This window comes from Eleutherodactylus coqui, chromosome 11 (assembly GCF_035609145.1).
Source record: "Eleutherodactylus coqui strain aEleCoq1 chromosome 11, aEleCoq1.hap1, whole genome shotgun sequence".
Classification (NCBI taxonomy): domain Eukaryota; kingdom Metazoa; phylum Chordata; class Amphibia; order Anura; family Eleutherodactylidae; genus Eleutherodactylus; species Eleutherodactylus coqui.
Window position 1 is genome coordinate 883,600 of NC_089847.1, and position 26,197 is coordinate 909,796.

A 26,197-nucleotide genomic window follows, 5' to 3' on the forward strand; every position below is an offset into this window, starting at 1 on the left:
AACATATATATATATAGCATGTTACCCAGTGCATGCTCCCCTGTAACATATATATATATATATATATATATATATATATATATATATATATAGAGCATGTTATCCAGTGCATGCTCCCCTGTAACATATATATATATAGCATGGTACCCAGTGCATGCTCCCCTGTAACATATATATAGCATGGTACCCAGTGCATGCTCCCCTGTAACATATATATATATATATATATATATATATATATATAGCATGGTACCCAGTGCATGCTCCCCTGTAACATATATATATAGCATGGTACCCAGTGCATGCTCCCCTGTAACATATATATAGCATGTTATCCAGTGCATGCTCCCCTGTAACATATATATATATAGCATGTTATCCAGTGCATGCTCCCCTGTAACATATATATATAGCATGTTACCCAGTGCATGCTCCCCTGTAACATATATATATATATAGCATGGTATCCAGTGCATGCTCCCCTGTAACATATATATAGCATGTTATCCAGTGCATGCTCCCCTGTAACATATATATAGCATGGTACCCAGTGCATGCTCCCCTGTAACATATATATAGCATGTTATCCAGGGCATGCTCCCATGTAACATATATATAGCATGGTACCCAGTGCATGCTCCCCTGTAACATATATATAGCATGTTATCCAGTGCATGCTCCCCTGTAACATATATATATATAGCATGTTATCCAGTGCATGCTCCCCTGTAACATATATATATAGCATGTTATCCAGGGCATGCTCCCCTGTAACATATATATAGCATGGTACCCAGTGCATGCTCCCCTGTAACATATATATAGCATGTTATCCAGTGCATGCTCCCCTGTAACAGCCACACATGCTGTTCTCAGTCTCCAGATTAACCCTTGCAGTTTCAATAGTGACCTGATTGAGGATGCTGAAGGGAGGGCTGAGGACTCTGCGCTGCTATAGGCTGTTGGCGAGGAGAAAGGAACCATCAGCTGGTGTGAAGCCCCCTTATAACTGTCAGCAGAGAGCATGAGGACAGAGAGCGAAGTAGAGGGAGCAGCGCCAACCGTCCCCAGGTGCCACCCACCTCCGCTCACAGGTAAGTCCTATTAAAGTTCCTCCGTCCCAATGCATTCCAAGGTCCTGCAGGACTCACAGCCATCATTTACTGCACGTAGAGGGTTTGGGGGGACCTGGGCATTCTTTCTGCCATCCTCACCCCTCCTCTGCTTTATGGAAAGAGCTGAAATTGTTTTAGTCTTTAGCGGTGATGACGCACAGGGGATGGCAGTGTTCACACTGCGGCGGCGGCTCTGCAAGGCTGAAGGGAACAATGGATTTATGTTGGAATGTGAGTCATCCCCATTATTAGCAGATCTGCAGCCGGCTCCCTCTGCCAGCAGCTCTAGCCCTGGGTATTCATGTCCCCCGGGGGCAGCAGTCCTGCCCTCTGCCAGCAGCTCTAGCCCTGGGTATTCATCTCCCCCGGGGGCAGCAGTCCTGCCCTCTGCCAGCAGCTCTAGCCCTGGGTATTCATCTCCCCTGGGGGCAGCAGTGCTGCCCTCTGCCAGCAGCTCTAGCCCTGGGTATTCATCTCCCCCGGCGGCAGCAGTTCTGCCCTCTGCCAGCAGCTCTAGCCCTGGGTATTCATCTCCCCTGGGGGCAGCAGTGCTGCCCTCTGCCCGCAGCTCTAGCCCTGGGTATTCATCTCCCCCGGCGGCAGCAGTTCTGCCCTCTGCCAGCAGCTCTAACCCTGGGTATTCTTCTCCCCCGGGGGCAGCAGTGCTGCCTTCTGCCCGCAGCTCTAGCCCTGGGTATTCATCTCCCCCGGGGGCAGCAGTCCTGCCCTCTGCCCGCAGCTCTAGCCCTGGGTATTCATGTCCCCCGGGGGCAACAGTCCTGCCCTCTGCCAGCAGCTCTAGCCCTGGGTATTCTTCTCCCCCGGGGGCAGCAGTTCTGCCCTCTGCCCGCAGCTCTAGCCCTGGGTATTCATCTCCCCCGGGGGCAGCAGTCCTGCCCTCTGCCAGCAGCTCTAGCCCTGGGTATTCATCTGCCCCCGGTGCCCTCCGGCTCTGTGCTGCCCTCTTATCCCGTGCAGCATCTTCTTCTATTATAATTGCATCCCATCAATCATTATAGGACAAAAATGAGCATAATACAAAAACCACGAACTTTTCTACGATCCTCTAGCTGGCATCTTGTGCTCTGGGTGTACCTAGCCTGGTGGGGGTGAGGTGATCCGTGCCCAAATCCCACCAGCTGTATGCACAGAGTCCCTTCTCAATGAGGAGCGGTGGCTGCAAATATCCGTCTGATTCTTGTTATCTGACGTCTGGGCTGATTATCACATGCCGCCTCACTGTACCCAGCAGGGCAATGAATGCTGGTTGGGTTCAAAGCTCTCACCCCTGGCACCCCAACATGCACTTGTTATATGGTCATTCAGTGAGGGATGAGTGGATGCAGACAATCCAGGCACTGCTTATCCGAAGGGAAGCTAATGATCTGCTGTAGTAGCATCCAGCCTGTCGGGTTATCCCCCCCCCCCCCCTCACATGCCTATAGAGGGTGCAAGGGTTGCCATGGCATAAAGACCTTCTACCCTGAGAGGGGCTAAATGCCCCCTCTGTCTTGATGCAGGGAGAGCCGCCCCATAGCTGGCATGTCCTGCCACCGCCGCTGGCTTTTGTCTCTGATACTTTTGTAGCTGTCGGTATTTTTTATTTGCTGATTGTATTTGTCATTTTGTATCAGTTTGTTGGTGTGACTGCGGGGAGAGGGGGGCATCTAAAGAGATACAAAGTGACTTACATCTATGATGTGTCATTATAATGGAGAACGGACTCTGCAGTCACCTCTCCCCCCGGAGACCAAAGCCCCTCGTCCTTACAGTTTTATGGCTTGTTCAATTGACATGAACACTGAGCGGACCCGTTGTGAGACCCCCATCTAGTAACGCATCAGACCACCTTCCTTTGGCCTTCAGGACCGCAGCAATTTATCATAGCTTCCATCCACAAGTATCAGAGGACCCGGTGCGCCAAGAAGACCTTCCCCCACCATTACTGCACCTCCACCAGCGGACAGGAAGGGGTCAGCGATTCATGCTGCTTGCACCTAATTCTGCCCTCCCATCAGCACATAAACCTGGACCCATCTGACCAGGAGATGTTTCTCCGCTGCTCAGTGATACAAGTTTTGCGCTCTTTTGCCCGCTGGAGTCTTTCTGTTTCTCTTAGACACAATGGCGCTGGAACTGGCCGCCCGCTGTTATACCATCCGTGCGGAGGAACGGCGAGTTGTGCGTTCGGACACGTTAGTTGGAGCTCCAGTGTTGTATTCAGCTGACTGTGCAGCCTGTTGGTCAGAACGATTCCTGACATCCTCCTCCGACCCCTTTCAGGGATGAGTTGTTTCCGCCCGCAGGATCCCCTCTCTCTGGATGTTTTCCTCGATCGCGCCATTCTCAGTATATTCTCCACACCGTTTCATGAGAAAACCCCCATGGTTGGCGGTGAGACCCCGGCTAGTCCAGCACCGATGACCGGCCTCGCTGGAAGTCGCTCCGATCGCTGGATCTTCCATCTAATGTGAATTCACACTGAAACTGATCCGCGGAAAACCTGTCACGTGACTTTATGCTGCACTCCGGGGTCACGGGAGAATTACCTACAGGGGGCGCCAATTGTGAGAGGGTCAGGAGCTGTATTAAAGGGGGGGGGGGACTGTGATCAATGGGCTGGGAGCTCTAATAAAGGGACAATCCGTGTATAACAGTCAGAAGAAAGACATGTAAGCTCTCAGGTGCAGCACATATTCTAGACGAAATGCTAGATGGAGCCCCTATGAGTCGCCCCCCAGTTTATGGGGGTGTGGAGATTCCTGTTACCACAACGGCTCACTACCTTTTGCTGTTGAATATTGCTGCCCATCCGGCCGTTATGTTAGGATCTGCCCAATGTCTGATACTCATTAACATCTCTGTCCTTCATCTGGGTAGCCCTGTTCATCCTGGGCCTCCTGGTTCATGCATACAGTGCCAGTCCTGTGCTGATATAGGCAGGTTTATATGCTATTCAGGGTCTGTGAAAGCTGCCAGAGCACAGTGTTTATTCAGGTTGGGGGTCCTTGTCCTTGCGGGGAGGCCTTGAGAAAAAGCACATCAGATTGAGCAGCTTTTGTGACATTCGGTTGCAGACAGCACAATGTCTATGCTGATACAATATTTAGGTGTCCTAGTCCAAATATCGTATTGGAACAGGTGCTGGTGGCAATATCTTCATTAGCAAGGGGATTGCATTGTGCGAAAGCAATGCCTGCAACATCTGTGGGCAGTGAACCATTGAAGCCGGGGGGGGGGGGGGGGGGGGGGGGCTTTGACATAATGAGCCGGTATGATATAGACCGCACTGCAGAGCCGGATGGCTGGAAATCTGCACTGGAAATACATCGGGAGACATTTTTAGCCAGACCGCCTAATTAATAATCTCTCTTACACCACATCAGATTGTGTGGCACTTGGCTGCAGAAAATCTTCTGTCTTAGTCGCTATCAACACCAACACGGACCTGAGTCTGACCAGAGACCCGGAGAGGAGTCCTGTCTGGAAACAGCTTTCCTAACCCAAGCTGAAAGATGGCTAATTGGCAAGCAAACGGTCCTGACATTTAGTCTCCTTGGCCTACAGAATTTGGGCTGCCAGGGGTCCTTCAGGAGCGTCAGGCGAGCGACCGCTCTGCACGGTCTGCAGCGTTTAATTAACTGGAGCTGAGCTAAGTGGCGCTGTCACTACGTGCAGGTAAGACGCTCGTCACGGGGCATCCAGCCTGTTCAAGTATTTATGAAGCAGTATGTCATCAGAGAGACTGGAGAATGAGCCGGGATGGACGGCGCTGCCTGCAAAATCAAGGCCATTTATGTTATAGGATGATGATGGAACCTTGGAAACGATACTGTGGCATAAGTGAAGTGACTGAACTGCAATCAACACAATAACCATCTGACCCGGAGTTAGAAGACCCGCAGATGTCCTCTGGTGTGAAGAGTCTTCAATTTAAAGGGGTTTCCTGGGTTTTGTTGTACTCTTTGTGTTCTGATTTCTTACCATTTTTTAGATATTGGCTTGCTGTCATGAGTGGAAACATTGTTGTTTCAAATCTTGACAATCTGTGCAGATCTAACACTTCTCACAGCTGATCCTGCTCCCCTATGTGTCCAGTGTATGGAGACATGATAGCAGCAGTCTACACCCACCAGCTTAGAGATAGAAAAGAGATCCTGCTCTCCTATGTGTACTGTGTATGGAGACATCATAGCAGCAGTCTACACCCACCAGCTCAGAGATAGAGAAGAGATCCTGCTCTCCTATGTGTACAGTGTATGGAGACATCATAGCAGCAGTCTACACCCACCAGCTCAGAGATAGAGAAGAGATCCTGCTCTCCTATGTGTACAGTGTATGGAGACATCATAGCAGCAGTCTACATCCACCAGCTCAGAGATAGAGAAGAGATCCTGCTCCCCTATGTGTACAGTGTATGGAGACATCATAGCAGCAGTCTACACCCACCAGCTCAGAGATAGAGAAGAGATCCTGCTCCCCTATGTGTACAGTGTATGGAGACATCATAGCAGCAGTCTACATCCACCAGCTCAGAGATAGAGAAGAGATCCTGCTCTCCTATGTACATAGTGTATGGAGACATCATAGCAGCAGTCTACACCCACCAGCTCAGAGATAGAGAAGAGATCCTGCTCTCCTATGTGTACAGTGTATGGAGACAGCATAGCAGCAGTCTACATCCACCAGCTCACAGATAGAGAAGAGATCCTGCTCTCCTATGTGTACAGTGTATGGAGACATCATAGCAGCAGTCTACACCCACCAGCTCAGAGACAGAGAAGAGATCCTGCTCTCCTATGTGTATAGTGTATGGAGACATCATAGCAGCAGTCTACACCCACCAGCTCAGAGATGGAGAAGAGATTCTGCTCTCCTATGTGTACAGTGTATGGAGACATCATAGCAGCAGTCTACATCCACCAGCTCAGAGATAGAGAAGAGATCCTGCTTTCCTATGTGTACAGTGTATGGAGACATGATAGCAGCAGTCTACACCCACCAGCTCAGAGATGGAGAAGAGATTCTGCTCTCCTATGTGTACAGTGTATGGAGACATCATAGCAGCAGTCTACACCCACCAGCTCAGAGATAGAGAAGAGATCCTGCTCTCCTATGTGTACAGTGTATGGAGACATCATAGCAGCAGTCTACACCCACCAGCTCAGAGACAGAGAAGAGATCCTGCTCTCCTATGTGTATAGTGTATGGAGACATCATAGCAGCAGTCTACACCCACCAGCTCAGAGATGGAGAAGAGATTCTGCTCTCCTATGTGTACAGTGTATGGAGACATCATAGCAGCAGTCTACATCCACCAGCTCAGAGATAGAGAAGAGATCCTGCTTTCCTATGTGTACAGTGTATGGAGACATGATAGCAGCAGTCTACACCCACCAGCTCAGAGATGGAGAAGAGATTCTGCTCTCCTATGTGTACAGTGTATGGAGACATCATAGCAGCAGTCTACACCCACCAGCTCAGAGATAGAGAAGAGATCCTGCTCTCCTATGTGTACAGTGTATGGAGACATCATAGCAGCAGTCTACACCCACCAGCTCAGAGAGAGGAGATCCTGCTCTCCTATGTGTACAGTGTATGGAGATATCATAGCAGCAGTCTACACCCACCAGCTCACAGATAGAGAAGAGATCCTGCTCTCCTATGTGTACAGTGTATGGAGACATCATAGCAGCAGTCTACACCCACCAGCTCCCGGATAGAGAAGAGATCCTGCTCTCCTATGTGTACAGTGTATGGAGACATCATAGCAGCAGTCTACACCCACCAGCTCAGAGATAGAGAAGAGATCCTGCTCCCCTATGTGTACAGTGTATAGAGACATCATAGCAGCAGTCTACACCCACCAGCTCAGAGATGGAGAAGAGATCCTGCTCTCCTATGTGTACAGTGTATGGAGACATCATAGCAGCAGTCTACACCCAGCAGCTCAGAAACAGAGAAGAGATCCTGCTCTCCTATGTGTACAGTGTATGGAGACATCATAACAGCAGTCTACACCCACCAGCTCAGAGATGGAGAAGAGATCCTGCTCTCCTATGTGTACAGTGTATGGAGACATCATAGCAGCAGTCTACACCCACCAGCTCCCGGATAGAGAAGAGATCCTGCTCTCCTATGTGTACAGTGTATGGAGACATCATAGCAGACGTCTACACCGAACAGCTCAGAGATAGAGAAGAGATCCTGCTCTCCTATGTGTACAGTGTATGGGGACATCATAGCAGCAGTCTACACCCACCAGCTCAGAGATAGAGGAGATCCTGCTTTCCTATGTGTACAGTGTATGGAGACATCATAGCAGCAGTCTACACCCACCAGCTCAGAGATAGAGGAGATCCTGCTTTCCTATGTGTACAGTGTATGGAGACATCATAGCAGCAGTCTACACCCACCAGCTCAGAGATAGAGAAGAGATCCTGCTCTCCTATGTGTACAGTGTATGGAGACATCATAGCAGCAGTCTACACTCACCAGCTCAGAGATAGAGAAGAGATCCTGCTCTCCTATGTGTACAGTGTATGGATACATCATAGCAGCAGTCTACACCCACCAGCTCAGAGATAGAGAAGAGATCCTGCTCTCCTATGTGTACAGTGTATGGAGACATCATAGCAGCAGTCTACACCCACCAGCTCAGAGAGAGAGAAGAGATCCTGCTCTCCTATGTGTACAGTGTATGGATACATCATAGCAGCAGTCTACACCCACCAGCTCAGAGATAGAGAAGAGATCCTGCTCTCCTATGTGTACAGTGTATGGAGACATCATAGCAGCAGTCTACACCCACCAGCTCAGAGATAGAGAAGAGATCCTGCTCTCCTATGTGTACAGTGTATGGAGACATCATAGCAGCAGTCTACACCCACCAGCTCAGAGAGAGAGAAGAGATCCTGCTCTCCTATGTGTACTATGTATGGAGACATCATAGCAGCAGTCTACACCCACCAGCTCACAGATAGAGGAGATCCTGCTATCCTATGTGTACAGTCTATGGGGACATCATAGCAGCAGTCTACACCGAACAGCTCAGAGATAGAGAAGAGATCCTGCTCTCCTATGTATATAGTATATGGAGACATCACAGCAGCAGTCTACACCCACCAGCTCACAGATAGAGGAGATCCTGCTTTCCTATGTGTACAGTGTATGGAGACATCATAGCAGCAGTCTACACCCACCAGCTCAGAGAGAGAGAGAGAAGAGATCCTGCTGTCATATGTGTACAGTGTATGGAGACATCATAGCAGCAGTCTACACCCACCAGCTCACAGATAGAGAAGAGATCCTGCTCTCCTATGTGTACAGTGTATGGAGACATCATAGCAGCAGCCTACACCCACCAGCTCAGAGATAGAGAAGAGATCCTGCTCTCCTATGTGTACAGTGTATGGAGACATCATAGCAGCAGTCTACACCCACCAGCTCAGAGAGAGAAGAGATCCTGCTCTCCTATGTGTACAGTGTATGGAGACATCATAGCAGCAGTCTACACCCACTGGCTCAGAGATAGAGAAGAGATCCTGCTCTCCTATGTGTACAGTGTATGGAGACATCATAGCAGCAGTCTACACCCACTGGCTCAGAGATAGAGAAGAGATCCTGCTCCCCCATGTACATAGTGTATGGAGACATCATAGCAGCAGTCTACACCCACCAGCTCAGAGATGGAGAAGAGATCCTGCTCTCCTATGTGTACAGTGTATGGAGACATCATAGCAGCAGTCTACACCCAGCAGCTCAGAGACAGAGAAGAGATCCTACTCTCCTATGTGTACAGTGTATGGAGACATCATAGCAGCAGTCTACACCCACCAGCTCAGAGATAGAGAAGAGATCCTTTTATTATTTTTTCAGGCATGATGCATCTGTAAGTACAATCAGCAGAGCTCTTAGAGTAGCTCTATAAAGTATCCCAATGTGTTTTCTTTTCACTGCCAACTTGCTCAATGGTTGCCAACTTTCCACAGGTGGAGCCATATTTGCACAGCCCCATAATCCATGTGTTATTGGCTGGACTTCAGCACAGATTTAGGATTCTCTCCTATAGCCCTTTACAATCAGCTTGGAGTAGAAATAGCTCAGTAATGGTTAAATAAGCCCAAGAATCTGTCCTGATGGAGGCATATTGTAGTACCGGAGACCAGGGCTCAAATCCCAGGGTGACGCGAAAATTGTTTTTATGAAATATTGGATTATGTTACAATTGGAAAAAAATGAGATTAAAAGATGAAGAGGAGGAAAGCTCTGTAATCAGAAGACAATCTGCTCTCTGGCTCCTGACATCTAATTCCATGTCTCATACTCGCCAACCGCTGTGTCACAGAACTCTCTGAGCCGCCTTCTGCAGGAGGTTGAGGATCTGTGGCTGTGAATGTGGTCTGCCATTGAGGTACTGTGAATGGTTGGAATTGCAATTTTCACGGTGTAGATCCCACTCGGCGATTAAATCCTCCTGCATGAATATCGGCCCCTGCGGACAGGAAGCTGCTTGTAGTCCCTGTAGATTAGATGGCGGTGCTGACATGTTCTGACCGGCTGACAGGAAGGGGTCAGCGATTCATGCTGCTTGTGCCCAATTCTGACCTCCCATCAGCACATAAATCTGGATCCATCTGACCAGGAGATGTTCTTCCGCTGCTCAGTGATACAAGTTTTCTAATGCAACCAGATTTTCCAAGGGTCAAAGCGGAACAGAGGGGTGTGGCCAGGGGCGGGGCTTATCACAATGTATGATTTTACTTCCGTCTTTATAAAATGTCCAGGACCATTTAAAAAAAGACGGAGCAATCTGTACCATCGCTGCTGTGCTCCCCTCACCTTCTCTGTAGGCTTCCCGCCATTAGCGCTCCCTGGTTTCTCGTTCCCTTACGATCCTTCACAGCGCTGCTGTGGGTTGAAGTGTGTGCACCCACAGCAGTGCCTCCTTCTCTAACCTCTTCTACAGTGAAACTAAGGAGAAGAGCCAGGGGAGGAAGATCCCAGATGCACACACTGCGGTCAGTGTGTGCATCCGGCCATGGCATCGCAAAGTGATTACCAGCTGGACAGCTGGGGCACCCTGCTGGTAATCACCATCCTGGTGACCAGACATCCCGAAAGCAGGACAAAAGTCCGACAAATGTACTGAAAGTGGGACAAATGGCTCTCGCTGGGGTCCCAAGGCGGTACTGGGTACTGTCCTGCCTAAATCGGGATGTCTGGTCACCTTAGTTTTGTTTAGCCCACTGGAGTCTTTCTGTTTCTCTTAGACACAATGGCGCTGGAACTGGTCGTCCGCTGTTATACCATCCGTGCGGAGGAACGGCGAGTTGTGCGTTCGGACACGTTAGTTGGTGCACCAGAAAAAAAGACAGGGTTTAGCACGCCTGCAAATAGGTGAAATGTGAGTCTCGATACCCGAAGTCAAGTTATCACTCTACTTGTGTGCTTCTTTTATCACGTGACAAGGTGGCGCCACACTAGATCCTCCCATGACTTGGTGGCAGGCATGCACATAGCATGGCTCCCAGCACAAAGGTTGGAAATGTGGCACTCCCAGAACTTGCACCCACGCTCTCACCAGTAACAGCCGCCTCTCACAAATGATGTTCATCTCACGTAGAATAGAGGCGCTGGCTGCACCAAACTTTAGAGGATGTGATGTGCCGCAGGAGAGCTTGGTGCAGCCACACCCTTTGCACTGTGGTTATGGTGGCCCTGACCCTTGGGGCCCTGTGAGAGTTAAGGCCCATTTACACACACAGATAATCTTTCAAAAGATTAAAAGATTAGCGATTGTTTTGCATAAAGTGCTAAAGGCCCATTTAGACACAACGATTATCGCTCAAAAGCTGTCTTTTGAGCGATAATCGTTGTGTGTAGCTGTGCTGACATCGGCAGTTTTCGTTACCCCATCGCTCATCGTTGTCTTTCAGCATGCTGACGATGAGCCTCATCAGGGATTCACAGCGGGACACAGCTGATACTATAGTGTCAGCTGTATCCCGCTCCCTGATAACAAGCTGAGTATGAAGAACAGAGCGGTCCAGCTTTGTTCTCCATACCCGGCACAGAGCGCTTGGGTATATAACAGCTGGGGGCCCCGTACAGAAAACATCTGGATGCAGAAGACAAGAGGGGACACCCCGCTTGTCTTCTGCATCCTCTGCTCGGAGTGCTTGGCTGTATAACAGCTGGACACCCTGTGCAGAAAACAGCTGGATGCAGAAGGCAAGCAGGGGCACCCACTTGTCTTCTGCATCCTCCGCTGGCAGCGCAAGGTGATCGCTCCTCACCTTGGGCTGCAAATGACACAACGGTTATCGCTCAAAAGTCACTTGAGCAATAATCGTTGCGTCTAAATGGGCCTTAATATTCAGTAATTGCTATTAGTACTTTATCAGCTTCATTTGCATGCAAACAAGCTTCTGGGAGCTGTTGCAGAACTCAGTAGGAGGTCTGAGCTCTGTAATTATCCCCATTGTTCAGCTATGGGCTGCTAAGAGAAAACAATGTAATCTCCATCTCCCTGGGGAGAATTCAGCACCATGGACAGCAGACACAGCATGCGGTCCTGCTTATCAGCTGTTCTGCCAAAGGATGGTTTTCAACCAGAACTGAAAACCGTCGCTTGCAAAAATCTGAAAGATGGGCACATTTACACGCAATGATTTTCGCTCAAAAGACAGCTTTTGAGCTAATTTTGAGCAATAATCCTTGCGCCTATATGGGCCTTTAGGCGGATGACGCACCACTGGATTTTGTCCCCGTTTTTCCCATAATTAATACGGATGTGACTGCTGGTCTCCTGAACGCCGAGCGTCATAAGAATCTATACATGGGGCTCGATGATGCTTGGTGTCAGACTTGCAGTCAGGCCGGACACACATCCAGATAACGGACGCACATGGTGTGCCACCGGCTGTACACGGCTGCTGATCCGCCCTCCATTGTACTGGGTTAGAAGGAAACCTTTTGGAATCCAATATGAGGACATTACAGCCGTGTCTGTCATATAGGATCCCGCAGCTTGCAGCAGCGTACAGTAATGCATTTAACGAGACGCCGTACATGTGTATACATTGCAGCTTGGCATAACATTTGCCAGGGGTGATGTATAGGTGTGACGATGCAACCGACATATAACATGACCGTGACATCTTGCTTCCAGGGAAGATGGACAATGGCTCAATAAGTGAGTGCGCAGGCTTGGATGTGCCCGTCCGTCCTGACACCCAGATCTCTGTTTGCTACATGATAGCAGTTATTTAAAGTGACGGCTGAAAAGATGGCTCACATGTCAGACCTTTCTAATAGATGACCCAGCAGCAACGAATCCCGCACAATGCGCAGATGTCAAAGGGGTGAGATGTCACCGCCATTAAGACGCTGGGAAACAAATCTGGAAGTGCACAAAACATATTTAGAAGAATTGATGGCTCGGAGGTTAGAAGCGTCTCGATGCTCATAGTAATGCCCTCAACTGGTGGAGGATCATAGGGTCATAGTCTGGTGGGACCTCCCGGTCATCAGGATGAAAGGGTTCTCCAGGGTCATCCGGGGGTCATCAGGTCCGACCCCCTGCTCAGTGCAGGACCACTAAATCATCCCAGACAGATGTCTGTCCGGCCTCTGAAGACTTCCATTGAAGGAGAACTCCCCACCTCCCATGGTAACCTGTTCCACTCATTGATCCCCCTCACTGTCTAATACCTAATCTGTGTCCCCTCCCTTTCAGTTTCATCCCATTGAAGGAGAACTCCCCACCTCCTGTGGCAACCTGTTCCACTCATTGATCCCCTCACTGTCTAATATCTAATCTGTGTCTCCTCCCTTTCAGTTTCATCCCATTGAACGTCCTCACTGTCCCCTGCATAAAACGAGGTCTTCCTATCCTCAATGTGTACCCAGCGTGTTATCTGAATCTAACAGCCCAGCAAATATCACCAAAGGGGTAGAAATCCTTCACTTTTATTAGCACAAGTGGTAAATCTTATCTCTTGCTCCAGACACATCCATTGCTCTGCTGGTTACCCTTGGAATCGGACTGCAATGTTTGTGCCCCCTGCATTCGGACATTGAGCTGAGTGCTATGTGTCATCCCATAATGATGTGGCCTTGGATGGAACGAGTATCTAATCTGCTGGAGCTCTGGCTATATAATGTTACGTTATGTCTGGATAGAAATATATTGGAAACATGAATTCCCCCCAATGTTTATGTTCTCCCTGCCTAGAAGGTATCAGCAGATCGTCTGCAGGCAATATGTTAAGTTACTCACAACCCTCGGCAACCCCAAAGGCGAGCTCCCTCCATGTTTTTCGGTTTTGCACTGCTTTTTTCCGTTATGTGATGTCCATGCCAGTATCGCCTCTGACAGTATCAGCCATCGTGTTCTTTGGCGGCTGAGTCTTCTTTTTCCACTGATCTGTCCAGGAATTATAGATTTATCCAGCAACTCTACTCACATTACATGGCCAAAATACGTGAGGTTGAGCCCGGCCATCTTGTCCTCCCGCGACATGGAGCCCGGCCATCTTGTCCTCCCATCAGCCTGAGCCTCCTCGCCTTGTCCTCTCGCGAGCCTGAGCCTCCTCGCCTTGTCCTCCCATCAGCCTGAGCCTCCTCGCCTTGTCCTCTCGCGAGCCTGAGCCTCCTCGCCTTGTCCTCCCGTCAGCCTGAGCCTCCTCACCTTGTCCTCCCGTCAGCCTGAGCCTCTTCGCCTTGTCCTCCCGTCAGCCTGAGCCTCCTCGCCTTGTCCTCCCGTCAGCCTGAGCCTCCTCGCCTTGTCCTCCCGTCAGCCTGAGCCTCCTCGCCTTGTCCTCTCGCGAGCCTGAGCCTCCTCGCCTTGTCCTCCCGTCAGCCTGAGCCTCCTCACCTTGTCCTCCCGTCAGCCTGAGCCTCTTCGCCTTGTCCTCCCGTCAGCCTGAGCCTCCTCGCCTTGTCCTCTCATGATATATCAGGTCTTTTACCATTCAGGACGTCTCTGTTTGTTCCTCTCGCCGTCCAGGTCATACGCAGCAGCTCCAGGTCATCGGTCCCCCCAGCCTCCCCCGCCGCCCCGCTCCCATGTGATCGGTGGTTGCACGATCCTGTGTTTAGTTGCTATGCCGGTATCCCGGCTTTTCTAGATTTTGTCCGTGTTTAGCGCCGCGCTTCGCCCCAATGCTCTCCTACGTTGTACCTCTGCCATAGATTATCCAGCCTGGTCATTCTTCGCCCCACGGAGGGTGGCGTCTCGCACACATTCTATGACCTCATCTTCGGTTTTGCTTTGAATTCGGCTGTTTTTTTTGCAGTCGTCATAATTTTTGTCTCCTTTATATTCAGGTAACAAGCAGTATAAATATTAGCAATTTTGCAGATCCTTAAAGGGACCCTCCAGGACAGGCCGTGTTTTGCTTGGTGAGGGACATTAAGGGGAGGTGCCTGACTGCTGTCTTTGGGGTGGGCTGGCAGCTCCAATGCTCTTGTGGCCCCTACTGCTGTTTCCTTTCCTGCCATTCTCTGGCCTCAGTGGTGATGCTGACCCCTACAGAGCGAGGCCCCCGAGGTCAGTGATTGGCTGCAGTGATCATTAGCATCTTTGGTGCAGGAAACCAAGCAGAAGCCAGTGGGGCCCACCAGTACATCGGCACTGGAGCGGCGGGGGATTTAACAGGGGAGTTATATTTGCCTTTTTATTCCTGCAGTCGGTTTAATTTCTTTCCCTTCTATATTTTGAAATTCATTTAAACTTCGGGAACATAAATGTCTGACTCCACTTTTCTTTGCAGATGTTGACTGCAATGGAGCAACCTATCCATCCCAGGATTTCTGATGAGAGAGACCTCCTCCGGCGCTGATCCTGAGCCCGCCATGAAGTTACTATTGTAGATAAGTCCATCTAGATGCAACATGGAGAATGGCAGCAAATTCGACAGCCCAACCAACATCTCCTTGGCCAACAAAGACTTGGTGGCCAGTATGATCGAGTACAAAGCCATCTCGGTGTTTCTAGTCCTGTTGATTTGTGGTGTTGGTATAATAGGGAACATCATGGTGGTCTTGGTGGTGTTCACAACTCGGGACATGAGGACCCCCACCAACTGTTATTTGGTCAGCTTGGCAGTGGCTGACTTGATGGTCCTGGTGGCTGCTGGATTGCCCAATGTATCAGACAGCCTGGCAGGAACATGGATATATGGGCACGCTGGATGTCTCGGGATTACCTACTTCCAGTATTTAGGGATCAACGCCTCCTCCTGTTCCATCACCGCTTTTACTGTGGAAAGGTAAGTCTGACACGTTGCAGCAGTGGGAGCGGACCTGAGCAGCGCAGGGGTTCATACGATCACTAATGTGGTATTTAATTAGAAGTCATCCAAGGAGCTATAAGAAGGGGTAAAGTGAAGCCTGGGGTTGATCTGCTGAGCTGACGTTTGACCAATCACCCCCTGCAGTTAGGGGCTATCCTAGTCAGGGGCTACTGGTTACAAGGCTGGCCGGTTATGTTCCTTCAGTTCTGCAAGTGATTAAACCGCTTGTGTCCAACGGATGTGGCCAATGACCCAGGGGTAGAGTCTGATTGTTGTATCTGCAGCTAGGGAAGTCTTCGCCCTCTTACATGAGGACCCTTGTCATCTACCTCACAAGGGGCATGTTTTTGTTTCTTCTGGATTAACACCTCATGGAATTAGTCAATTGTGTACATTGAAGAGCAGGACTCCCATGATGGTGGTTGTTCCCTTCCCAGTACAGAAGGGCCTTGTGTTGGTTCCCCCTTCACTCCCTTTCCATGACTTTTAGGACAATTACCCAAATCCATTGTTTGCAATCAGTGCAGTTCCTCTGGAGAAGGAAGCCCTGCACAGGGTTTGGACCAAGCAGGACTGGCTCCCCCTCTCCAAGCTGGATTGCCTACCAGTATGGCAATGCCCTTAGCGAGTATGCTCGCTCATCACTATAGCCGGGCCAGGAGTTGGTTAACAGGAACGGTTTTATCTCTGGGTCTGTAGTTGGGTGGAGTTTGACCCCATTAAAAGGCACAGCTCAGTGAAGAAGAGGGTCATCGGTGAAGATGTTGACCATGTGATATCTCCTCTGTAGGTACATTGCCATCTGCCACCCTATGAAGGCGCAGACAGTGTGCACCGTGTCTCGTGCCAAGCGCATCATCGCCATCGTTTGGTTCTTCACCTGCATTTACTGCATGTTGTGGTTCTTCCTCGTGGACATTCAAGTGAACAAGACCCAGCAGGTGGAGTGTGGTTACAAGGTCTCCCGGAACCTCTACCTGCCCATTTACTTCACAGACTTTGCTATATTCTATGTGATCCCGCTGTTTGTGGCCACCATCTTATATGGGCTGATTGGTCGGATCTTGTTCCTCAGTCCGATCCCCAATCACCCTGAGAGCAACACAGAGAGATGGAGGGAGAAAAGCAGCAAGGAAAAGAATGGTGCAGAATCCGACAGCAACAGGATGAACAATCGTAATCGGCCTAAGGGGGCGCTATCCTCAAGGAAACAGGTACGATCCCAACTTATATCCACTGAGAAAAAAGGCTGCTCATTATTATAAAATAGGAGTGGTGGAAAGTTCTACATGCACTGCGTGTACACGCACACGTGTGTTATATATGTGTACTACAGTACGGTGCAAAGAAAGCTGCAGAGTAAAAACGCTTCCAGATATAAAAGGGTTAAGAGTTTATTTTGTCAAATAACAAAATACAAAGTGGTCAAACAAAAGGGAAATGTAACCCATCAGTATCCATTGTGACGCCCTTCATCTTCATCAGTTCTTCTCGGGCAACACTTGCACACAGCTTTTGAAGGCACTCGGCAGGGAGGCTGCTCCAGACATCTTGGAGGACTAAGCAGAGATCTTCTGTGAATGCGGCTCGCTCCAATCCCTCTGTCTCTTCATGTAATCCCAGACAGACAGGATAATGTGAGATCAGTGGGGGCCACATCATAACCTCCAGGACTCCCTGTTCTTCCCAACACTGGAGATAGTTTTAAATAACTACAGACACTCATTATTGTACCGCTCCCCCATGCTTCACTGCTGCCTGCAGACACTCATTATTGTACTGCTCTCCACCATGCTTCACTGCTGCCTGCAGACACTCATTATTGTAATGCTCTCCACCATGCTTCACTGCTGCCTGCAGACACTCATTATTGTACCGCTCCCCCATGCTTCACTGCTGCCTGCAGACACTCATTATTGTAATGCTCTCCACCATGCTTCACTGCTGCCTGCAGACACTCATTATTGTAATGCTCTCCACCATGCTTCACTGCTGCCTGCAGACACTCATTATTGTACCGCTCCCCCATGCTTCACTGCTGCCTGCAGACACCCATTATTGTACCGCTCTCCACCATGCTTCACTGCTGCCTGCAGACACTCATTATTGTACTGCTCTCCACTATGCTTCACTGCTGCCTGCAGACACTCATTATTGTACCGCTCTCATTCATACTTCACTGCTGCCTGCAGACACTCATTATTGTACCGCTCCCCCCATGCTTCACTGCTGCCTGCAGACACTCATTATTGTACTGCTCTTCACCATGCTTTACTGCTACCTGCAGACACTCATTATTGTAATGCTCTCCACCATGCTTCAGTACTGCCTGCAGACACTCATTATTGTACCGCTCCCACCATGCTTCACTGCTGCCTGCAGACACTCATTATTGTACCGCTCCCCCCATGCTTCACTGCAGCCTGCAGACATTCATTTTGTACTGCTCTCCACCATGCTTCACTGCTGCCTGCAGAAATTCATTATTATACGGCTCCCCCCCATGCTTCACCGCTGCCTGCAGACACTCATTATTGTACCGCTCTCTACCATGCATCACTGCTACCTACAGACACTCATTATTGTACCGCTCCCCCCATGCTTCACTGCTGCCTGCAGAAACTCATTATTGTACCGCTCTTCACCATGCTTCACTGCTGCCTGCAGCACTCATTATTATATTGTTTTCCACCATGCTTCACTGCTGCCTGCAGACACTCATTATTGTACCGCTCTCAACTATGCCTCACTGCTGCCTGCAGACACTCATTATTGTACCATTGTCCCCCATGCTTTACTGCTGCCTGCAGACACTCCTCATTGTACCGTTGTCCCCCATGATTCACTGCTGCCTGCAGACACTCCTCATTGTACTGCTCTCCCCCATGCTTCACTGCTGCCTGCAGACACTCATTATTGTACCGCTCTTCACCATGCTTCACTGCTGCCTGCAGACACTCATTATTGTACCGCTCTCCACCATGCTTCACTGCTGCCTGCAGACACTCATTATTGCACCGTTCTTCACCATGCTTCACTGCTGCCTGCAGACACTCATTATTGTACAGCTCTTCACCATGCTTCCCTCCTGCCTGCAGACACTGATTATTGTACCGTTGTCCCCCATGCTTCACTGCTGCCTGCAGACACTCATTATTGTACCGCTCTTCCCCATACTGCTGCCTGCAGCCACTCATTATTTTACTGCTCTCCACCATGCTTCACTGCTGCCTGCAGACACTCATTATTGTACTGCTTTCCACCATGCTTCACTGCTGCCTGCAGCCACTCATTATTGTACTTCTCTCCACCATGCTTCACTGCTGCCTGCAGACACTCATTATTGTACTGCTTTCCACCATGCCTCACTGCTGCCTGCAGACACTCATTATTGTACCGCTCTCCACCGTGCTTCACTACTGCCTGCAGGCACTCATTGTACCGCTCTCCACCATGCTTCACTGCTGCCTGCAGACACTCATTATTGTACTGCTCTCCACTATGGAGATCTGGAGCTGCATACGCTTTTTCATCTACAAGCGCTCCGGACTACGTGGACGTGTTTACAGGCGCTGAGCTTGTTGCCTCTTTTTTTTTTTGCAAGTCTGCTGGGACTATAATGTAATGTATAATGTGCCGCGGATCCGGACGGCTTCCATAGGCTTTAATAGAAGCCTGCAGGAGATCCGCACTGAAGTGGAGCATGCCGCGGGTGTTTTCCTGCACGCGGATCCGCGCCTCAAGGGAAAATGACATCCGCAGGTATTTAACTACCTGTGGGTGTCCAATGCATCCCTATGGGGTGCGGATCACGCTGCGGGAGAAACGCTGCAGATTTTTAATTACATTTTAGCCATGGACATGAGACCTAAAATGGAGCGAGGTGCGATTTTTTTCCGCGCGTGAAAAACGCAAATCGATTAAAATGCCATCTGCGGGTACAAAATTCAGACAGCCAATGATTTCCTATGGGCAAAATTTCACCCGCGGAATCCGCAATTCCATTTAGCTAGTGGACATGAGGCCTCGGTCTGTGGAGAGCGTTCACTGCATTTCCCACAGCCGGATTATCGCCACGTGAAACGCAGTGAACAATCGTCCGTGAACAGGAGGCCTTAGGAACATGGAGCCTAAAGTCCGGTGCGGACCAGCCTGACAGAGGAGGACGCCCCGGTGGGGTTGGTGATGGAGGCCCAGTGGGCTGTGAACCCTGGATAGTGGACTGTCTGCTCGTCTCCTGGAGCCTTTATACTCGTGAGGTGCCCATGTCTGGCGTGAGGTCAGCGATCCGCAGGCAAGTAAAACCCCATGCCACCATATATAAAACCATGTGCTTAAAATGACCCCTTTATTAGTCCCCATCCAGTCGCGTTGGACTTCTTCACCCTTCAGAAAAGCAGCAATTCCTTGTGGCGTAGATTCTATGAGATGATGAAATCCTCCTGCAGGAACACCGGCCCCTGCGGACAGGAAGCTGCTTGTAGTCCCTGCAGATTAGATGGTGGTGCTGACACGCCCTGACCAGCTGAAAGGAAGGGGTCAGCGATTCATGCTGCTTGCACCTAATTCTGCCCTCCCATCAGCACATAATTCTGGCCCCATCTGACCAGGAGATGTTCTTCCGCTGCTCAGTGATACAAGTTTTGCGCTCTTTTGCCCGCTGGAGTCTTTCTGTTTCTCTTAGACACAATGGCGCTGGAACTGGTCGCCCGCTGTTATACCATCCGTGCGGAGGAACGGCGAGTTGTGCATTCGGACACGTTAGTTGGAGCTCCAGCGTTGTATTCAGCTGACTGTGCAGCCTGTTGGTCAGAACGATTCCTGACATCCTCCTCCGACCCCTTTCAGTGATGAGTTGTTTCCCCCCCACAGGATCCCCTTTCGCTGGATGTTTTCCTCGATCGCGCCATTCTCTGTATACTCTCCACACCGTTACATGATAAACCCCCCCGTGGTTGGCGGTGAGACCCCGGCTAGTCTAGCACCGATGACCGGCCTCGTTGGAAGTCGCACCGATCGCTGGATCTTCCATCTAATGTGGATTCATACTGAAAATGATCCACGGAAAACTTGTCACGTGACTTTCTGCCGCACTCCGGGGGAGCAGGGTGATTGCCATCGAGGTGTGAGAGTATTTAAAAACACATCAATCCTTCAACCATTTTGTTTCGCTTCACAGTATATAGGACCAACGAGCTCTTCTTCTGGCGGACGCCCTCGGGTTTGGGCTTCCAGATATTTTGGCGCTCCTTCTGCTCACCTGAACGTCTCTTCTCAAGGAGTGTTTTAGAACAAGGAATACAAGCTGTAAGATGCATGAAAGGCCATATGGATACATAAATGTGCGCAGGATGTAAACGTACGGCGATTCGCTAGGAGATATTTATTGGTTGGGGGGGGGAGGGTAAGGCAGCTTCTGACAAATGTGGCTATAAACCATAATAAAAGGCTTGGAGCCGCCGGACTGGTCTCATGTCTGAGTGTTGATAAATAAGGATTAGGCACACCCGACTGATGAGGCTGCGATGCCTGGAGAGGATCCCCTAAATTACTCCAACACAGGGATCGCCAATCGTGAGAGGGTGGGGGGCTCTACTAAAGGGTGGGGGGCTATAATAAAGGGTGGGGGCTATAATAAAGGGTGGGGGGCTCTACTAAAGGGTGGGGGGCTATAATAAAGGGTGGGGGGCTATAATAAAGGGGCCATTCAGTGTAATGCATATAAACGGCGTACCACTGTGGAACCCCAGAGACCTACTGAACAAACTGTCCACCATTGGTCCCCTCCCCGCCGGCGCCATCCGGGCCACCATGGATGTGGAATCCTTATACTCCAACATCCCCCATGAAGATGGACGGACCACCTGCCAGGAGCGCCTTGAGGCCAATGGGGTCGCCTCTGAGTCGGTGTTACATCTCCCAAGGTTCATCCTCAGACACAATTATTTCTCCCTGAACTGGAGAGTGACTTTCTGGCCTCCAACAAACCATTGGCCGACTTCTGCTACATCAATGACATCATAATCATCCGGACCAACAGCGGACAAGAACTAATACAATTCCATGAGAGACTCAATGCCTTCCCCCCACCATAAACCTGACAGCTACTCGGACGCAGAAATCAACGTTTATATGTGCCCATCCACAGCCGTTCCATGAAGCCTGAGGAAGGGGTTATAGACGGCTGCTGTAACATCATGCACTTTGTAGCCATTACAAGGTCTGGGATCTACAGGCTGACTCGGTGTCTCCTGCTGGGACCAACCCCACTGCGGCCCCTCGAGATCCTCCTCCGTAGATGACTTTGCACATGATGAAGGTGATTCACTGGTGGACTTCGCTCGTCTTCATTGTGTCTCCAGGATCCTGCAGGAATATTCATCCGCCTTTGTTATGACATTCAGAGCGCAGATCGGGACGATGGCCTTTTCTAGAACACAATTACCATTTGAGTCGCTGGCGCTCAGTCTAATCAGCCATTGGAAGGCGGCGATGAATATGGATACATTTAATATCGGATATTGCTTCCCTCTCTTGCGCTCGGCTCATTCCGCTTTCACGTCTCCGGCTGGACCTGAAACTCCTATTAATGTCAAGTCTATTTCTCCGTACAGAATGAATGCAATCTCATAGGAATGAAATTGTCACAGTCCCTAATTCCTGCCGGAGGCGACCATGGGGCACATCGACTTTTAAAGGAGCAGTCAGAAACGAATGACACTTCTATGGAAAAGCTTCCGGTGGTAATTTGGAGTTCTTACTGGAAGGGGTTTTGCGCCGACCTGTTGGGAAGAGCTGAGCACTTAGCGCAGCGCTGTTTACGTAACTCTCCTTTGCTTCAAACAGAACTGCACTCAGCGATGAATAGTGGGTTGCCATGGCAGCGGTTTCCCATCTCGGCTATGAGGAATACCCCTTTAAGGAGCCACTCCAGGGAAACTTTTTATCATTTCCCCAAGTGTGCAACTGGCATGGAGAGCATCGGAGGGCACATAATATACTTGGCGATCGTTATATCAAAGAGGTATCGGTCCCACATGATGGACGCCATGCTGAGCTGCATCCTCCAGCACCCCGGAAGTCACCGTCTCTATTCCTTCCTATGAGAATCAACTAGCGAGCAGAGAAAGTCTCTTCGGGTCACTCGGCACACCTCATATGGGTCAGCGAGTCACCCGGGATGACGGGGGAGCAGAGCCCAGATCTCACCACTAGAGGACCCTGTCTGCCCTCGTCTGCTCCGTGTCTTAATGGCACCCTTTGTGGCCCAGCAGATGCATGAAATCCTCTCACTGCACCCCAATATCCGTGTTCCTCTGTTCACCCCCATGTAGCCTCTAGCTTGCTGTTTAGTAGAGGCTCAGCTGGCCTCTGGCCATCATGTCCTCGGGGCAGCGGGACTGGCTCCATAGTTTCACAGCCTCGGCCCACTGCCCCCCCACACACATTTCCCTGCGGTGAACTCCATTAGATTTGGCACTTTGGCCGTCAATGGGGTGTTCTCCGCTCACTGCTAATGGGTGACGTCGGGTCTCCTTCACCCACTTGTATCATCCATTGACAGTGAGCGGAGGGGACACCCCACCACCCCAGGGCCCCACCACCACCACTCGATAGATTCAAAGTGCCGGAAGTCGAATCTTACAAAGGAGAAGGTGTCTGAAGGAGAGAAGTGGAAAGCTGTGCAGCCCCGACCCAGGACACAGCAGGTCCGGCATCCTCTCTCCATGCCAAGTCTTCTGATACTGGCGCCGATTGCCAGGGAAAGTTACGACCCGCCAGACTTTTCCAGCAGCCACTTCAGAGGAAATATATTACATGGCAGCCATGAGATCAGTGGAGGGGCAGGTCCACCATATTGGCGTCACATGCGCTAATAGGGCGTATAGCCGAGGGCTGTCCTGGGGTACTTTGGGATTCCTGGTAGGTTCCCACCCTGCAAGCCCCCGGAATCCACAAGCGGACATTCACATAGAGGACAGTGCTGCGGGGGGGCTCTACTCCCACCTCTAATTAACAAGCGTCATTAAAGTGGAGCTAACCGCCATTGATTTGTGGTTTAGCTCATGAAGGTCATCTGCATTATTTCCGTCAGAGTAAACCATTGACTGTTGCATAAAGAAGATGACCTCCGGCGGGGACAGGGGGGCGCAGGGGGGGGTGGGGTGTGCTGCCCCCTCAGCGGCCACTACACCGGAGCATCAGCTTCTGTCCCGTACCCAGTGAATTCTGTCTGTGACAGCGGGCACCAGAACAGATGACCGGTTGGGCTCCTCAGTGGCCGAGGGTAGGTCTCAATAAAAATTGCCTGGAAGACCCCTTTAAGGAGAATGAAGTTAAAGAGGTTGTCTGACCAAAACGTAACACATTGGGGCCCCTCTATAAGCTTGAGCCACTAACCAAGAGTGGATCTCTAGTGGATCCAGCATGTAATACAACAGATCCCCTGTAGTGGCCGCCGCAAGCAGCAGGATCTACCAAAATCAACTCAATATGGGGGGGCTGTTGGACAAGGGTTACCCAAAATGCAGTGCAGGAGAGCAGCCGCCATCCTCCCTTGTATCCACATAGTGCGACATTTGATGAATTTGTGTCACTGTAAGCTGGAGAAGAGAAGGGGGTATCTCCGATAAGGGGCCTCAGAAGTTCCCCCACAATTAATCCCCCCAGTAGTTGCAGCCGGAAGGTGAAACTTCTCTTTTATTGCACCAGCAATTTTACATGTTTCGAGGCCAAAATGTCTCTTCCTCAGAAATACAGGGAAATAAAACCCGACGCTCAAAGTGCGGCTTCAGCAGCAAAGTGTGTACATAATGGCCAATGAAGGGAAGCGCTTACTTCAGTGGGGGTCCGGGAAGCCCCTAGTATGCAGAATTTATGTCGGCTTTATGTAGCTCTTATCTCTAATGCTTCAACTCCTTCTCTAGTTGGAAAAGCCAGATGTATTGTTTTTGCAGAAATTTGAGTTCTTTTTTATCATTTGCTCTAAACACACCCAGAGCTGCTTTCAAAAGTCTGTGGGTTGTTCTAGGAAACAGAGAGCGTTATATCTGTACCTGAGCATCCAGCCATGTGACCTGATAACTCGCCGTCCGAGATGCACTGCTCCCAGGAAAAGCTTGGGAATTCTGGATGCAGCTCTGGATGTGACTGTAGTCAAAATAAATGCAAAAAAGTAAATCCATGTACAGTGTACGATTATATATGAAAACCGGTTCAATATCCCATAATGCAATATTCTGCAGCTTTACAATAGATTTAGTATTTTTCATCATCGCTGTCTGTTCTTATTTACCTCCAATCCAGGGAACCAATAGAAAATGAAGATGTCTCCCATCTGAGGGTTTGTTACAGTTGTAACCAGTGCTGATGATCCTCTAGGAACTAATCCCAACAGACACACAAACTCTTCTCTGTCTTGATACAATGTAGCAGTCTGCGGTGCAGGCCGCTGCCTCACTGGGGGCAGGGATGAAATCTGAACACAGGGGGGCGATCTAAGAAGCCCTGGGGTCCAAAAGTCACAACTGCAACTGTTTGGGCATTGAAGCCGCAGCCTGCCACTTTTTTCAGAGAGTGGGCAGGATGCAGTTTTAGGAGGCGGAGCCATTGACGGCCATCATATTTACTATGATCTACGCCAGAAAGTGACATACATTACAGCTAACCTCCAGCTGGTATGCAGGGATTTCCATGGGGTTCACGGCGCTGCCACCAGATGGGGCCCACGGCACTGCCACCAGATGGGGTCCACGGCGCTGCCACCAGATGGGGCCCACGGCACTGCCACCAGATGGGGCCCACGGCACTGCCACCAGATGGGGTCCACGGCGCTGCCACCAGATGGGGCCCACGGCACTGCCACCAGATGGGGTCCACGGCGCTGCCACCAGATGGGGCCCACGGCGCTGCCACCAGATGGGGCCCACGGCGCTGCCACCAGATGGGGCCCACGGCGCTGCCACCAGATGGGGCCCACGGCGCTGCCACCAGATGGGGTCCACGGCGCTGCCACCAGATGGGGCCCACGGCACTGCCACCAGATGGGGCCCACGGCGCTGCCACCAGATGGGGCCCACGGCGCTGCCACCAGATGGGGCCCTCGGTGCTGCCACCAGATGGGGCACCTGTATTAATACACTTGTCCCTCTTCGCTCATAGCACAGGATTTCCTTCGACCGCTGGGTGACATGCCAGTGAATAAGCCTCACAGTCTATTGAGATGTTCTGAAGCGTCATTTCCGTAAGTCTGGATGAGCCTTATAATAACTTCTCTGCACCAGACCAACAGAGGAATAAGCAGGTAATGCGATGCGGCAGCCATGAATGCTCCATCGCGTATTGCGTCTTAAAGCGATGGCACGCCCCTCTGGAATCTCAGACAGCTTTTGGCGCAAACAAGGCATATTTTTAATTCTCATGCTGAGGCACGACCCTATTAGGGGCTACTGTCCCTTTAAATGGTATTACAAGCGAGTTGGTTACAGGTTCACCAGCTCAATGGACTCCTGAAACCGCAGAATAGTACCAGCAATTTTACAAAGTCTCTTTCTGAAGCCTGGAGGGCAGCGCAGGCCAAGATGGCTGACAGCTCTAGCCCAAGCTTTCCATCCTGCCATTGGTCCAAGTGAGACAGTGCCTGGGCATTGCACCCGCCTCTTGTATACAACGCCCTGCAGCCTATAGGCATGAAGGATAGTGCTCTTGTCTTTTTTTGCGAGGCTCGGATCCTCCCCATTGGTGGAGGTCTGGTGCACCTTCTGTTCATGCCGTAGGGTCACA

At 50.4% G+C, this 26,197-nt stretch overlaps 1 protein-coding gene across 1 annotated transcript in view; it reads left to right on the top strand.

The window, feature by feature from the left end:
• Positions 1-1,019: 1,019 nt before the first annotated feature.
• Positions 1,020-26,197, top strand: part of LOC136581674 (thyrotropin-releasing hormone receptor-like) — a 35,159-nt gene continuing 9,981 nt past the window's right edge. Inside the window, exons 1-3 of the mRNA XM_066582300.1 lie at positions 1,020-1,094; positions 14,894-15,391; positions 16,206-16,629. Of these exons, the coding sequence (XP_066438397.1) occupies positions 15,015-15,391; positions 16,206-16,629 (801 nt within the window). The 5' untranslated portion in view covers positions 1,020-1,094; positions 14,894-15,014. The remainder of the gene's footprint in view (positions 1,095-14,893; positions 15,392-16,205; positions 16,630-26,197) is intronic.